This window comes from Saccostrea cucullata, unplaced genomic scaffold, assembly GCF_032062105.1.
Source record: "Saccostrea cucullata isolate Sc308-1 unplaced genomic scaffold, CSIRO_AGI_Scuc_v1 ctg12958, whole genome shotgun sequence".
NCBI classification, from domain to species: Eukaryota; Metazoa; Mollusca; class Bivalvia; order Ostreida; family Ostreidae; genus Saccostrea; species Saccostrea cuccullata.
This window is the reverse complement of record NW_026920944.1, coordinates 688-18209: the sequence shown is the minus strand read 5'-3', so window position 1 is coordinate 18209 and position 17522 is coordinate 688. Positions and strand designations below refer to the sequence as shown.

Here is a 17522-nt window from a genome sequence, read left to right as displayed (position 1 = left end):
TTGCTGCTCCATGATCCTTGTTGCTTCAAGCAACTGGTGTTCCAAGGCATTTTGTGCCATTTTGATTCCTAAAACATAAAAAATCATTTCAATGTAAAATATTAATGAATAAAATGAATAAGTCATTAAATATAGGCCTATTTTTAATTCATAAGCTAGAGGCTTTTGGTCTGTCATTGTTTATGACTGTATATTCAAGACTTAAATTCCACCCTGATGACCATGCAAAACTATGACTGACAAAAATGCTACAGGTAAAAAAGATTTTTTTTTTGGTATACAATGTATATATAATTATATATGCCACTGTTTTTATTATTTGCATCCAAAGTAAATGATAAAAACAGTGACATGACATTACGCTGCTTGTTTATGCTTTATCTGCACATGTCACAATATATAAAGCAGGGGTTGGAGTCAGAGGAATCTTTACTGAGTTCTCGCGGTGTCTTCCCACTTAGCCAAAATTCTGAAAAAAGTACAGGTGAATGGTTTTGGCTAGGTGGGAATGATGTACAGGTAAGGGGAGGGAGAGAACAAAAGAAATTAATTACACGTTATCTATAGTCTGTTTTAGATGAACCCCAGAAAAATGCTTAAAATATAAGCAAAGTCTTATAATTTTATAAAGGGTAATTAAAATAAATATACACATGTGACCACTCAGGTGTGAAAATCCCAATTTTGGCTAGATGGGCATAAGAAATTCAGAATTCTGGCTAAGTGGGAATAAACCATTCTCGCATCTCAGAATTTAGATCAGTGAAATAAAGTTATAAAAAGTAGGCAGATTCACGACACCAGCTGGTGTCGCTGAATTCCCACTTTTCAATATGGCCTCCCCTCTGACTCTCCCGTGCACAAGCCACAATATAAACAATATAAAAAGCAGGGGTAAGAGACAGAATTTGCTGCTCAATCCATTCTCTGTTAAATATGAATACATTTTTAAAAATAAAAATTAAATTTAATCCTCCCATTTGACATCCTTTTTGTTTTCAACTAGCCTTTCATAACAGATAGCAAATATCTGATCTCGTGTTACTTGATGTATGATAACAGAATTCAGAAGCATCTTGTCTTCTTTTTTTATTTTAATATATGTATTATGTAAAGAAATCAAAATGTAGGGCCTAATTGAAATTACATGGAATACACCACAGATCATCGACTTACAATGCCAAAATAAAAAGAAGCACTAACAGTAACATATCACCATGACTACTTATCTAACAATTCAATCTTCAAACAATAATCTGTACTTTTTCAAGATTTTGGATGTAAAGTTATTTACGCATTACCAGTTGTGGATTGGGCAACAGAGGAATTTCTGGCTAACAGTAAAGTCCCTCATAAATTATTTGTGATTTTAAAAGAATCGCCAAACATTTAAGATTTAAAAGTACGTCCCTGCCTGATAGATACACTTTGTAATTCATCATTTACCTTATTTAAAATGTTAAAAATCAACAATAAAGTGTCCAGCAGTTGTCTTCTTCAATGTTTCCCATACACACCTAAGAGACTGTCTATTATTGGTTGGATAAATGGCTTCCGGAAAAACTAACCAATCAAAATATGTTTTACAAAAATTAAGTTTAGTGACAAACCGTAAACAAAAGCACGTTGTAATATGTCCAAGCAAGCAGTTGGTGTCAGTGTTTACTTTGTTGTCAAGGCCACAGTGATACATACATAAAATATCACAAATTATTAATCATTATACTTTTTGAAGAGGGGGAGACAGCCAGAGAAAAACTTCCACCACTCCTCACCAAAAAATGACAGGCCAAAAAAAAAAAAAAAAAAGAGTGGGAGGGGGTTAAATAAAAACACACAGAAATCCTATTTCGGAGGGGGAGGGGGTTTTCGTAGACGTAGGTTATAACTCCCTTCATTATAATGGGTTTAACAATTGTTACAGAAACAAGTGTCTATGCGTAATCCCAATACAATGATTTTTTTTCCTCTCGCTTTTTGATTTTTTCCCCATACTTTCTGGTTTACCCCCAACCCCTTAAATCCATGTACTTTATATCAAAACTTTTTTTTAAAGTTATGACTTTCCTGTCAATTACACAATTTAGTTTCAAAAATATATAAAAAAAAATGTAAAACCAATAACCGATTTCTTTACTGACTGCCAATTTTTGGCAGTTGCCAATTTTTTCAATAACTTAAGCATTACCAATGTTTGGAAAAAGTGTGTTTGAGGAGGGCATACACCAGGGACCTATATATAGTACACAGGTCCATGCATACACTAGCTGCAATAATGTATTTTTTAAAAATATGATATATATACACCCCCCAAAAAAAATAATAAATCGGAAAAAGCTTCAATGTTGCAGTTATATAACATGTTCCTGTTTCTGTAATAATTCTTAAATCTATTATAATGGGTTTAACAATTGTTACAGAAACAAGTGTCTATGCGTAATCCCAATACAATGATTTTTTTTCCTCTCGCTTTTTGATTTTTTCTCCATACTTTCTGGTTTACCCCCAACCCCTTAAATCCATGTACTTTATATCAAAACTTTTTTTTAAGTTATGACTTTCCTGTAAATTACACAATTTAGTTTCAAAAATATAAAAAAAAAAAAATGTTAAACCAATAACCGATTTCTTTACCGACTTAACAAAGACAACACAAAGTTTTGAAATCAATTCAACTATAGAAACGTCAGGACATTCAAGTGAAAAATCAGCAAGATCAGTGGAAATTTTAATTTGAACTTAGTATATCTTGTATAATTTTATCTAAACGCAATCTTGTCTTTTTATTTTTCTTTTAGCTCGGATATACACCAAATTTTTGTAAATATTTTCCTGTTCATTTATCATGTACATCATCCCAACTAGTCCATTGTATTTACATAAACATCTTTAGTTCGTATTATGTGTGTTTTACGCATAGAGTAAAAGCATGAAAAGAGAGGTATGGAAATCCCTATTTAATACCAAATTTGAAGAATGGATTGAAGTTGTTCTCCCTCTGCAGCACTCACTGATATATTTTATCTATATCAAATATATTTAGGAACGTTTTTTTTTAAAGTTTTGTGTAAGTTATTGGTGTGTTAATCACACAGACTTGTCACGTAGGCATATTCATGAAGCGCCCCCGTTAAAAAAAACAGCCAAAGTAAATACAAAAAATTGATCACTTTTTTTTCCTGTTTTCTTAATACTTTACAGAGGAAACAACAGAGATAACGAACAGTATTCAAGATCAATACAGAATAGGAGCAGAGCAAACACAGACCTTCAAAACATTGGAGGTGGGATCAGGTGCCACGGAGGATTAAGCATCCCCTGCTGACCGGTCACACCCGCCGTGTGCCTTTTGTAATGATCGGAAAATAACGTAAAAATCCGTCGTCATTTTCAGTGTATAAATAATGGACTAACAATTAGTATGGAAAACGTCAGTCAGCCTTTGACTCAATGATAAATTGTATTTGCTGACAAGGTCACAAGATATAGAATATAGTAAATAACCTTTTATTTAATCACATACCTAAAGAGGGCGCAAGAGCAAATTGCATCTGTCAATTATTTTTTGCACAACATGCACTTTTTAGAAATTAAAATATCATTTTTCAAGCAATGTTAAAATTGAGATTTAGTTTTTCCCTTTCTTGATTTTCCATGCAATAGGCATTTTGCTCATCTTGTTTCCCAGTGTGGAAATGTGAGGGTGAAATCAAATGAAAACTTTTTTGACTTTTATAGCTCCCGAATGTGGATGCAGAACCTTACAGCTTGGTGAGAATTCCCATAATTTTGTTTCAAACAATGGGTACGTATGGGAAAGAATGTGACCTAATGAACATAGTGGTACACTGCATGTAGTTGTACAAAAGTTTTTATTACACAATAAAGATACTATACATCTTATTTTATGTCTTTATGTATGCAAGGTTGAATAAGGAGGTATACTTGAAGTTTTTGGCAGTGCTGCTCTCCAACCTTTTCTTAGTTTTACAGACATTTTATGTACAATATCCTGGTATGAAGGTAAAGAGGCCACATTGTAATGTTCCTCTGGATCTGTGTCATGTATATACAGCTCCTTGGCAAACACCTTGTTCCAGTTAACTGTGAAGTTGTTAGGATAAAACTGAATCCATTCTGTGTATCTGCTGTTCTGGGATCGTAGGGAGTAACCCATGATCCTGCTGTTGATGGCCTTTGGTTGATCGCTGTTCTCCTGGGGCTTTAGACTAGGACGAGGATACTGACTGAATACTCCCGACTTCCAGCTTTTCAGAGGGGGATTAATGTCTAGTCGGGTAGCATTTCTTATCAAAGGCACGAAACTGTGTCCTTCTGTACAGAGTGTTATATTGAAGGAACTCCGTGGACACGTTTTTAAGATGGGGAGTCCTGCAAGTTCCACCAGAGAAGGAAAAATGTCCACCAGTTCTACCAGACCATCTGTGGTCTGATATTTATTATATGCTTTTTTGGATAAGGAAACATGTTGAGGCAGTCTACAGAGATCAAAGGTCAATCCTGGTACTGACACCAACAGAGGCACTCGGGTGGCCACCTCAAAATTACTGAATTTGGACCATTCTTGGTTCTCACCAAGGGCCCAACCTGTGGAAAAAGTCATTAGAAAGTTACTAGGTCTATGTATATATTGTTTGTAAGACATTTTACAACTTGTGACATCATAGCTTACCATGATCACCTAGAAGTACTGTGATAGTGTTTTTGGCAAAGCCATTCTTGCGTAAGGCAGTCAGTATATGACCCAGAAGGTCATCTATGTAGGTCACCGAGGCATAGTAACTCTGAATCATCTTCTTCTGTAGAAACAAATGAAATATTTTTAAACAGATTACACCGCTGAATCTATGGAGAGAACGATCATAGGCATTTATGCCTGCCGTTCAATCCATTTCTATAAATAAAATAAAGTGCCCCGCCACAGCATGATACGCCCGTCAAATATTGTTCAATAATCATAAATTGATTAGGATGCAAGAAAATCAGGTAAGCCTTGATTAACAGATTGACACAGATTTCAATGATCTAATTTCCATTTCTTATCATACATCTCTTAGAGACTTGCAGTGTAGGGATTAATTATAACAAATACATCATATAACTCTAAACTGGTTGTGTTCGAGCATAATAAATATCCATCTGCAGCTTACTTAAACTTAAACTGTTTATTGCATATTTTATGAAATAATAGAAACAGTTAGCTACAGTTTAATAAAAACAAGAGGCCCATGGGCTACATCGCTCACCTGAGAAGCTTTGACCATTATGTTCTTTACCAGATTTCCTCCTTATAATACATAATGCATCCCCACCCTACCCCACTGATCATAATTAAGACATTTTGAAATCTACACTACCCCAAGATCCTTCCATGTCCACATAAGTTTCAGCTTTTCTGGCCCAGTGGTTCTTGAGAAGAAGATTTTCAAAGATTTTTCCTATATATTTCTATGTAAAACTTTGACTCCCCATTGTGGCCCTGCCCTTCCCCCGGGGGTCATGATTTGAACAATTTAGAATCTACACTATACCAGGATGCTTCCACATAAGTTTCAGCTTTTCTGGCCCAGTGGTTCTTGAGAAGAAGATTTTCAAAGATTTTTCCTATATATTTCTATGTAAAACTTTGATTCCCCATTGTGGCCCCGCCCTTCCCCCGGGGGTCATGATTTGAACAATTTATAATCTACACTACCACAGGATGCTTCCACATAAGTTTCAGCTTTTCTGGCCCAGTGGTTCTTGAGAAGAAGATTTTTTAATGACCCCACCCTATTTTTGTCTTTTCTTGATTATCTCCCCTTGTGAGGGGACTTGGCCCTTTATTTTAACAATTTAAATTCCCCGTCACCCAAGGATGCTTTGTACCAAGTATGGTCAAAATTGGTCCAGTGGTTCTTGAGAAGAAGTCAAAAATGTGAAAAGTTTACAGACGGACGGACAGACAGACAGACGGACGGACGACGGACAAAATGTGATCAGAAAAGCTCACTTGAGCCTTCGGCTCAGGTGGGCTAAAAATCAAACATAAATTATAATTTCTTCAGACTATAAAATTCTAAGTGAGACATGACTGCTATTTGTTGCAAATATATAATCAAAGTACTGAAAGTACTGGGAAGCGCTAAGCAGATGGTTCAACTAAACCCGCCTCTTGATCGCCTTGACTGTTAAGTTGAATAAAACCGAGTGTAAGTTTTGTTACTTTAATAAAGTCTTAAAAAATGAAAAAAAAAATAACAAAGTGTTGCATTTTGGATCCAGGTTTCTGCGATATTTAATATTACAGTCCGATTTTTTTCTTCTGACTTACCTCATTTCAGATTAGGTATTAAACTCTGCATTAGCTGAAAAGTTTTCTTTGTTGTTGTTGGTTTTTTTTTTGGGGGGGGGGGGGTTGAAAAAAAATGCTGCTGATATCCTTCTCTTGAATGTAAAGTAGAGAACACAAAACCTTTTAATGAAATTTTGAACAATGTATAATTCTACTCTCAAGAATATGAAGAATATTATTCGTACTAAAATTCAAAATTGGCTGTCGGCGACTTTATTTGTTATCATCGACCGCAGGGGTGATCTATCTATTGTGTTTGAAAATGTACAGGGAGAAATGAGATATTATTTTTGTATTTGTTCATATTTAATGATAAAATATATTAGGATTATGAATTAACGATTTTTAAAATGGGATAATATTTTGTTTGAACTGTTTTTAGCATATTTTAATATTTGATCCTCGTATTAAATATTTATAAAGTTATATTTTTATAAATAAGCTTTTACAAAATAAAAATTTCTAGCATAGGACCTTGTAATATATAAACACAATCATTACAAGACTTAGTTTCTGGGTATATAAATAATGAAAAAAATGTTGAACTTTTAAATTTTGTTTTGAATTTGCTACACTTGAATAATATGATAACAATATTTTTTCAATATTTCAAATTTATTGTGATACCAATCCAACCTCGTGCAGCATGTTGCTATCATCATGTAACAAAAATCCCCGAAGAATTTATAACTGTGGACACGCCCCCCCCCCCCTCGATATATTCGACCCCAGGGCTTGTTGGACATTTTTTTCACAAATTATATTTATTCATCATGTGTACAATATGAAGGGGGATTCCTGTGCCTGTGATACTTCATCTCTGACTCTCACACACATGATTTATAATTTATTTTTACCGAAATTAAAAAAAGGCTTGGCCATTCTGTTTCTCGTCATATATTTGAAGCAGAATTGACAATATTTCCTTTTAAAATAAAAATATTACATCACATACTCTTCTACTTAGAAAAAAAAATCACATTAAAATTTGTTTGTATTTTTCTTGAACTCATTTTGGCGAAAGTACTTTAAAATGCTTCAGTTTTTTAACACCCAGTCGTTCAGTGAAATGGATTTTTTTGGCATCAAAATATTTTGTTACAGATAAAAACTACAAAACAAGTATAGACTCTATATAAATGTGTTCAAGTTTGTCCTGCTAAAGGATAATTTGATGCTGTGAAATCATTATAATTGATTGCCCTCTGTGTAATGCAAGTGTGAAAATAAAAATCCTCGTTTGTATAAAATTTACATTGTTTGAAATAAAGGCTTATGCAGAAAAGGGCGTGTAAAATTATGTAATGAAACTACAAAATGTAGATACAAATTAGATATAAAAGCTAGTTTAATAAATAAATAAATTTTTATGGAATTATACTTCTAAAAGATTTAATTCCAATTTGATTTTTTTAATACTCACTGAAATTTTAAGCTTAATGAGACTTAAATACACGTTAGCATAAATCTTTTTTCGGTACTTGTATCAATATATAAACATGTATGGTCATTTAGTTTTCGAATTACCACTACAAAGATTACATGTACATTTGTGACATAATGAGTGTTTGCCAGTATACTTATTAATACGCACCATATTGTTCAGAGATAAGAACCGCCCTTATCCCCTAATGCAGGATTTCCGTACGGTTTGTTCCCGTTTTGCACACATTTAATTACAGATAATTAAAAAATGTGTGAAAAACGGGAATTTGACCAGGTGAGATAATTACTTAATTGCTATAGTCTATACTATACTTGACTTAGCAAGTATGTGAAAGATGAACTTATAGTGAAAAAATAAGAGAACAAATACAAAGTTAATGTATTTGATCCGATGATCTTATTATGACATCTTTTCAAATTAATTTTTATTCACTATTTTCTTTATAATATGTTATATCTTTAATTCATTTAGAATTATATCAAGATTTAAAAGATTTAATAATAAATAATATGAAACAAATATTAATTATTTATTCAATAAAACCAAATATTTTCCCATAAATATATATATAATTTCAATAAAATGCTTATAAAATTGTATTAAACCTCTTAAGAATACATTAAGCTAAATCAGGTATTCACAGGTAAATCCAAAACAGAAATCAGACTATAATTGCTATCAAAACACACTTCACACCTGTTGTTCTATGCTAATTACCAAATGTGTGCAAAACGGGAACACACCTTCCGTACATATTAATTAATATCGACTGTACTAATTAACACCTATTATGATAACTCCTACACTAAAGTAGCGGACAGAGGGTCGGGGATTGTTAGACGACTCAGTAGAGTTACATAACTTGCTCAGCGGCGCTATATTATGTATCTCTCCGCGTAATATAGTTCTTCATTTTGAGAACATAATATACAACATTAAAATATATAATTTATATATAATCACCTTTAAAAAGAACCATATTACACCACGAAGATAATTTAGGTCAAAATAATAGCCCTTGCAAAGGCATTATAGAACCCATTTGTTTACATAATTATCATTATTTATAAAGGGCGCGTCAGGGGTGCGTTCAAGATCTTAGTGCTAGATGGATATTTAAAGTACAGATACGAAATTTGAACAAGAATAGCAGCCACGTAAAGAATATACATTATAAATATTTATGCTACGTTTGAAATCCTGTATAAATATATCCTACTTGGATAACACTTTGCATCACGCGACATGCTGTATATACCGGTATACTAACTGAAGGATGTTCTTTATCTAATCGTAAAGTCTCGTGACACACATTCAATTTTTGCATGCTTTTTCATACATCAGTTATAAATGTAATGATTGTATAATAGCATTTATTTTAACATCTTATGGGTAGACGAGCTGTCTTTCAAAACAACTGGGTATGCAGCATATATTAAACTATGTGTAAGTTTACTAGCAAGTATGGTATTGAATGCAGCCCTGATATATGCGGTCGGTAGAGGGCGTTGAATAAAAGATCGTGAAAATCTGAAGACACCCTATAAATCGCTTGCGCATGCGCGCTTAGCGCTTAAAAATTGAAATATATTTTTTTTTCAATGAACACATGTATGTATAATTAGTTTTAATTATATTATACAATACTAATTTAGTTTTAATCATACACTAAAACATAAATTTGTTTTAATTACACATTACACCAATTGGAAGATCTTTATCTGGACTAGCCATCAAGAACTCTTAATTACCACAAGCAACTATGAGGCCATTTCTTTTTGCCCAACTCCCAAGAGATAGATTAAGATAACAGCTTCATCAAATCTAGAGATGCTCTTAGCTCTTGACAATAAACTCATTAATTTCTCTCTAATTTGACATGGAAGTTTTTGCTACCAAAATTCTTCTTGACCAGTGCTTGATAATTATGCCCATGGGACAAACTGAATTCCTCTCAAAGCATAAACATTTGTTACAGATTGCTGTAAAGTATATAATGAAAAAATAAGTTTTTACTTAATTTAACATTTTTTAATAAGGATACAACTATATTTTTACATTTTTTAGGATTATGAAATTAGAAATTTAAAAGACTTAGTTTTTAAAAAAAAAATCACTTAAATTGAAGGTCACAGTGACCTTGAAATAGGCCGCGACACACCTTCTACTTTAGCTATATACTTTTGCCAAGTTTGAAAGCTCTAGGTCTCATAGTTTTCTAGTAATGAGCCGGACAGGAATTTTCCATATTTGGCTATAGCATCTTTATTAAAGGTCAGAGTGACCTACTTTTTGTGCGCGACACACCTGCTACCCAAGATGTATCAGCACACAAAGTTTGGTAAGTCTAGGCCTAATAGTATTAAAGTTATGAGCCGGACACGAGAAAAGCTAACAGATGGACGGACACGAAGCCTATAACATAATACGTCCCGTCTTAAGACGGGCGTATAATATATATAAAACTAAACCGCTGAATCTTGAGAACAAGATACAGAAGGGTCACAAACCTCAAGTTCCTAATGTTTCTCTTATTTGATTGGTTAAAATTCACACATTAACCTATATAAATACCGGTACTGTGCACAGGGAAATTTTCGTTCCTGTTTTATTTTTGCCCCTTTTCCCTTGTCACAAGGGGGCGAATTTAAAATGGGACGAATTCAAAGAACACAGTATAATTTCTTAAACAGCACTGGACTGGGCGAATTTAAAACAGGACAAAATTGTTACCAAGTGTAAAAGGGTGAAAATAACATGGGACAAAAATAACCCTGCAATGTATACAGTATCTAGATCAATATAAGAGACTATACCACATTTGTAGAGTTTATTTATTTACATGTACATGTATATTAATATGTGGATTAGAAATCAATGAAAATTAAATCTGTAAAAATATAACATTTTTAGATTGTATATTACCTGGAAGTATTCTAGAATATGGCCATAAGGAAAACTAACATTAAGACTCTTGACATCATCTCTTTCTCTCAGATCAGCCCATGGATTCCAGGCCACCGAGGGGAGACCTGGGGGTTTGGTGGGATACTTGGCAAGTTTGATATTCTCTATAGGGTACAATTCTACAAAGGCAGAATAAAATTAACATCTTAAACATAAACTTAGGACTTTTTTCAAACTTAAGACTTTTTTTTTCAAGTCTGACTAAATTTTGTTTTGACAGAATAGTGCACTTTCAACATTCTATTAAGAATCTTTTCAATCATCAATGTTCAAATGTAAATTATTCATAATAACTAATAATAACAAATTATCATTCTTTTCTGTTAAGATAATCTTCATTTTAATTGTTTCTATATACTTAGGAACTCCTCTGGAAATTTGAATGGGATGTGAGGTTTGTGGTACCCAAGAGCCAGAAAGAAAGGTTTGCTCTGATTGGTCCATTTTTGTATGAATTGTACAGCATGCTGTGTGGATTGGATATCGGGTAGAGTCTGTTCTGGCTGTGTGGAGACATTCACTGGACAAACTATATTCATCTGTAGCTTGCCTTGTGGACCAGGGCAGACCTGCATTAAAAAAACAAATATAAAAAAATGAATGTAATAAAGTATATCATCCAAAACAAGAGGCCCATGGGCCACATCGCTCACCTGAGCACTGTGGCTAGGAAAAAGTAGAACTTGGTTTATTATTGAAAAGTAGTCCCATGACAAATCATGACTTTGCTATATCCTTGAAAAGAAGATTTTTAAAGAATTTTCCTATATACTTTTATGTAAAAGTCTGGTCGGCCATTGTGGCCCAGCCCTACCCCTGGGGGTCATGATTTGAACAAACTTGAATCTACACTACCTGAGTATGCTTCCATATAAATATGATCAATTATGGCTTTGCTATTCTTGAGAAGAAGATTTTTAAAGAATTTTCCAATATATTTCTATGTAAAACTTTAGTCGGCCATTGTGGCCCCGCCCTACCCCCAGGGGTCATGATTTGAACAAATTTGAATCTACACTACCCGAGGATGCTTCCATATGAATATGATCAATTATGGCTTTGCTATTCTTGAGAAGAAGATTTTTAAAGAATTTTCCTATATATTACTATGTAAAACCTTGGTCGGCCATTGTGGCCCCGCCCCTACCCCCGGGGGTCACGATTTGAACAAACTCGAATCTACACTACCTGAGGATGCTTCCATATAAATATGATCAATTATGGCTTTGCTATTCTTGAGAACAAGATTTTTAAAGAATTTTCCTATATATTTCTATGTAAAACTTTGGTCGGCCATTGTGGGACCGCCCTACCCCCGGGGGTCATGATTTGAAAAAACTTGAATCTACACTACCTGAGGATGTTTCCCCATAAGTTTCATCTTTCCTGGCACAGTGGTTCTTGAGAAGAAGATTTTTAAAACATACCACCAAATTTTTATTAATTCCCAATTATCTCCCCTTGTATGAGGGCGTGGCCCTTCATTTGAACAAACTTGAATCCCCTTCACCCAAGGATGCTTTGTGGCAAGTTTGGTTGAAATTGGCCCAGCGGTTCTTGAGAAGAAGTCAAAAATGTGAAAAGTTTACAGACAGACAGCTAGACAGACAGACAGACAGATGGACGCTGGACAAAATGTGATCAGAAAAGCTCACTTGAGCCTTCGGCTCAGGTGAGCTAAAAATGATCTAAAATCATATGAAATAGGCTTAAGTTAGTTTCATTCTATAAGAAAAACAAGAGTTTAGAAACATTAGTCAAGCATCTAATTGATAAACCACTCAAAATGAAAAGATCATCAATCTTTAAAATAAATGGTGGGGATAGATTCCTGAGGAAGTTACCTTTTTCATTTTGTACTGTTGTGTGGAGGGTAAATAAGGAGGAACAGTCCAACTGTAAGGGTAATCTGTGGTATGTCCTGAAACTATTCCTGTAAAAGAAATATAAAGATGACTTCCCTCCGAGTTATTGGAAAATCAGAAATCCTCTTTCTATAGTTTGTAATACCTATACTCAGTGAGCACATTGATCTGAATTAAAATCTTGTTAACACCTGGATGAAATATTTTCCCGAAGGATTCTGTATGATATCCATTATCTTTGAAGTACTGAGGTAGAGTTGTGTAATTCCCAGCAGATTTTCTCCAGTAATAATGTACATCCCAGAGTTTTGTCGTGTCTGGACGGCGACTGGTTAGAAACGAAGTCCTGCTAGGTCCACACAGGGCTTGCTGTGAAATAAAAATCAAATAATATCAGTTACCTCTGTCAATTTAGCTAAGATTTTAATTACCTAAAGACTTTGAATTTTGACAAAAACTTATTCAAGTATTTATGAGTGTATTGCTGATAAGCCCAGTGTTCACATTGTAAATGAGGGTCCAGAGGATGTGCATTTTTGTGTTGGTGAAAAAGACCTTGGTTTACTCCCTGATAAGCCTGGAATAGCTTGTGAGAGAGCGCATCTTCAAATTTGATACATTTCCTGAAGTGCTTCTACTTCCTTGCTTAAACATAATTAATCAGTCTTGGTGTTCTTGATAAGATTTTTTAAAAAGATTTTTTTTGCTCATTGTGACCCCACCTACCCCTAGGGATTTGATTTGAACAAACTTGAAATCTACACTACTTGAGGATACTTGAATTTAAATGACAATGGCTTTCCTACTTTTGAGAAGATTTTTCTCGTGTATTCCTTTGTTAATCTTTGAATGCCCTTCTTGGCCCCGTTCTATCCATAGAAATCATGTTAAGAAACATGAATCTACAACTTATTACCAGTGATAAAGATTTTGCAAAAAGTTTCATCTTTTCTGGTTATATGGTTCTAAAGATTTTAAAAAGATATATACCATTCAATTTTTTTCTAATTCTTGATTATCTCCCCTTAAAACAGAGGATCAATCAGAACATCTCTCAGTCTTTTTCCTCATGTTGATAAAAAAGTATTTTCTTTAATTGATGGAGTGATGTTGCGATTGAAAGAGGATGTAGCCTTTTTTATGAATAAACTTTAATTCCTTTTACCCAACGATGTATTGTGACTGGCTAACGCTGGCCAAGTCTGGCTAACACTGACTAAGTAGTTCTGAAGAAAAACATGTGAAAATTTTATCTATACAGAGCATTGTTAAAGATCTAGAGATAGTCAAATTTTCATCAGAAAAGCTCAACTGAGCATTCAGCTCAGTTGAACTAATAAAAGTTTCTCACTGTGTTGCAATTTTTTTTTTATTGGTATGTAATAAACTCTTAACAATTTCCACATAAAATGAAAGCATCTTACTTGAGCAAATGCTTTGGTAAAGACTACAGAGTTCCTGGCTAAGTAATCAATATTAGGCGCCTTTATCAACTGGTTTCCATAACTGCGTAGAATAGGCCGGAAATCATCTAACACAAGGAATAAAATATTTGGTCTTCCTATATATAATGAAAAATGCATTTTTCATAAATTTACTGTGTGAGATAATATAAAACAAGAGGCCCAGGGGCCACATCGCTCACCTGAGCAATTGGCTAGAAAAAAGCACATACCAGATCAGAACTGAAAGTTAACTGAGGGTGGGGAGGGGGGGGGCTTGAATTTTAACCCCCCAGGAGGTCATGATTTGACCAAACTAGAATCTACAATGCCTGAGGATGATTCCCTATAAATATCACTAAAGCATGGCTTTGAAGTACTTGAAAAGAAGATTTTAAAACGTTTCCCTATATATTCCTATCTAAAACTTTTATCGGCCATTTGGCCCAACCCTACCCCCGGGGGTCATGATTTGAACAAACTTGAATCTACACTACCTGAGAATGATTCCACATGAGTTTCATCTTTCCTGGCCCAGTGGTTCTTGAGAAGATTTAAAAAAATTTTTCTTATATCTTCCTATGTAAAAATTTGATCGACCATATTGGCCCCACCCTACCCCCAGGGGTCATGATTTGAACAAATTTGAATTTACACTACCTGAGGATGATTCGATCCACATGTGTTTCCTGCCCCAGTGGTTCTTGAGAAGAAGATTTTTTAAAAATGCCATTAATTTTTCTCTAATTCATAATTATCTCCCCTTGGAAAAGGGTGTGGCCCTTCATTTGAACAAACTTAAATTCCCTTTACCCAAGGATACTTTGTGGCAAGTTTGGTTGAAATTGACCCAGTGGTTCTTGAGAAGAAGATGAAAATGTAAAAAGTTTACAACAACGACAACGACGACTACAACAATGATGACAACGACAGACAACGGACAAATTTTGATCAGAAAAGCTCACTTGAGCCTTTGGCTCAGGTGAGCTAAAAACTAAAACTATAATCTAAAACAATTTCAAAATATATTCATTTATATGCATTTTTTCTGACCTTGACCTTTAGGATTTTATTTTGGATGAAAATGAGTGTTAAACAAAGACAGAATGTAATTTTGCATTTATGACCTTGACCTTTAATCTACTGATCTCATTGCAAATCTTAGGCTTCTTTGAAATATCACACAGAAACAAAATAAGGGGACGACCATTTGATCCTGAGGGGGGGGGGCTGGCAAATTTTTTTGAGACGGATTATTTATTTTCATGTCTATCGAGGACAGATTATTTATTTTCAAGATTATCAAGGACAGATTATTTATTTTCTTCTATGTCTTACTGTACCTTGATCAATTGGATCTAAAAGACTAATCATTTATATACCACATTCGGATACAGGATTTGGGGAGGGGAAAGATATAACTTTGTTTAAGCAAGGGGTCTGGGGCCGCCGTAAGGGCCCTAGTGGGTCCTGGGCGAAGCCCTGGTAGAGGCCAAGGGAGTACACCCCCCGAAGCTCTTGGGGTATCGTGTATTTTGGGAGTAAAACCAGGCACTATTATAGTGGTATTGGTTATTATGAACCAAAGTATGACATAATTAATACTGGTTATACCGTACTTTGAATGAAGTAAGTTCAAGGAGCAAAGCCACCTGAAGCTCTTGGGTTTTTCAATATGTATAAGAGTAAAACTTTTGTAGGAATTGGTTAGATGTGTACCAAAGTATGGCATTATTAACTTAAGTCATATCATAATTTGAATGAAAAAGGCCCAGGGGGCGAAGCCCCCTGAAGCTCTTGGGTTTTTGTGTATTTTTAAGAGTAAAACTAGGCACAAAAATATTGGTATTGTTTCAAAGTATGGCATTATTATTATTATTCGTATGATACTTCTGAAATTTTAAATTTTAAGGGAGGGTCATATCATAATTTGAATGAAAAGGGCCCAGGGGGCGAAGCCCCCTGAAGCTCTTGGGTTTTTGTGTATTTTTAAGAGAAAAACTAGGCACAAAAATATTGGTATTGTTTCAAAGTATGGCATTATTAATATTATTCGTATGATACTTCTGAAATTTTAAGGGAGGGTCTCGGGTCGTACACATGTACGTCCCCCTTAAATCCGCCAGTGTATATTTTGTATTAATTTATCTGGAAAGTATAATTATTCGACAAGAAAATTTATCTTTTGTGGTGTATAAGAATTGGTTTGTATTTAAAGTTATTCATCACACCTACTAAGTGCACATTGTCATGTTGATAAACTGACTTAAGTATCCAGTCTGGTAATCTGATTTTAAATACTATTTGGTTCTAAAATGGCGAGCTAAGCGAGCCAAAAAAATTTTTGAATTGAAGACTTTTGAGATTAAATTACACGTAAATAAAAAAGATATTTTTACAATATTATAATTATCAGAAGTCAAGGTCAGATTATTTATTTTCTCTGTAGTGGAGGACAGATTATTTATTTTCAACATTTTCAGGGACAGATTATTTATTTCCAAAATCTGCCAGCCCCCCCCCCCCCCCCCCTCAGAATCAAATGGTCGTCCCCTAAACCTGCAGCTAGACGGACAGACAGACAGACCCAAATTACCACCCCCTCCTACTTCCATTGAAAGATGGTGGACAAAATACTACAGTCGCATATAGCAATAATCAAGATACAACAATAACTGCAATTCATTAAACAAAATACAGGCCCAATTAATGTACGTAACTTAATTTATGCACATTCTATATTAATTATATTCTATATTAAACATGTTAACATCCAGTGCCTGTGTAAACAACACAACATACCACAACATATTATTTGACTAGTCATCCAATATAAAATCATGAAATTCCAGAGGAATGTAACAGTCCGTTGTCTGCACTGGATAAACAGCGACAACATTCTGTTATAAAGCTGTTCTTCGTGGTTTTGGCCTTGATTCTCATCTGACAATTCGAGATGTCATCATAATTGTCTTCGTGAAAAATTCAGAAGTGATTATGAGTTCATTTCTTTTAAGTATTTCCGTTGATGGTTCTCATTTCTCTGCTCCATTTTGCACAAAATATAGACCTTGAGTACATGCAGTCTACTTTCATTTTGAAAGGTAACTTGGACATGTTGATCAAAGTACTAAAGGTACTGAGAGTCAATAGTACAACTGTGCATCGAAACGTAAATTAAAAAATAATTTTTTACGTCCCCGAAAAAACGAAGTTTCGAGGGGTATAAGTTTTTGTTGTATCCGTCTGTCTGTCTGTCCACAAAAACCTTGACCTTGCCAATAACTTTTGAGTGGGTGGGGATATGGCTTTCATACTTCACGTGTGTAGCATAGCAGAATTTTGTATATATGACTTTAAATTGTGTTTTTAATTTTTATGCACTTATAATTATGAAATATAGGTAGGTAAATAAAAGTTTTACAAATATATAAAATTACAAAGTT

General features: G+C 34.2%; 1 protein-coding gene across 1 annotated transcript; it reads right to left on the bottom strand.

The window, feature by feature from the left end:
* Window positions 1-3913: 3913 nt before the first annotated feature.
* On the bottom strand, window positions 3914-17208 carry LOC134258805 (iduronate 2-sulfatase-like). The gene is made up of 8 exons (XM_062741389.1): window positions 16879-17208; window positions 14059-14195; window positions 12826-13003; window positions 12614-12702; window positions 11128-11338; window positions 10728-10888; window positions 4694-4820; window positions 3914-4608 (listed from the first exon to the last, which is right to left on the bottom strand). Exons 1-8 carry the CDS (start codon window positions 16973-16975, stop codon window positions 3914-3916), a joined length of 1695 nt encoding a protein of 564 aa, XP_062597373.1. The 5' UTR covers window positions 16976-17208.
* Window positions 17209-17522: the final 314 nt, after the last annotated feature.

Bases quoted from the DNA above. Each gene is read 5' to 3' on its own strand.
- LOC134258805 (XM_062741389.1), bottom strand. From the start codon at position 16,975: ATGTTGTCGCTGTTTATCCAGTGCAGACAACGGACTGTTACATTCCTC. The intron at 14,196-16,878 runs GTATGTTGTGTT...CATTATATATAG, and splicing joins TAGTCAAATAATATGTTGTG to GAAGACCAAATATTTTATTC. The intron at 11,339-12,613 runs GTAACTTCCTCA...TTTTTAATGCAG, and splicing joins AACAGTACAAAATGAAAAAG to GTCTGCCCTGGTCCACAAGG.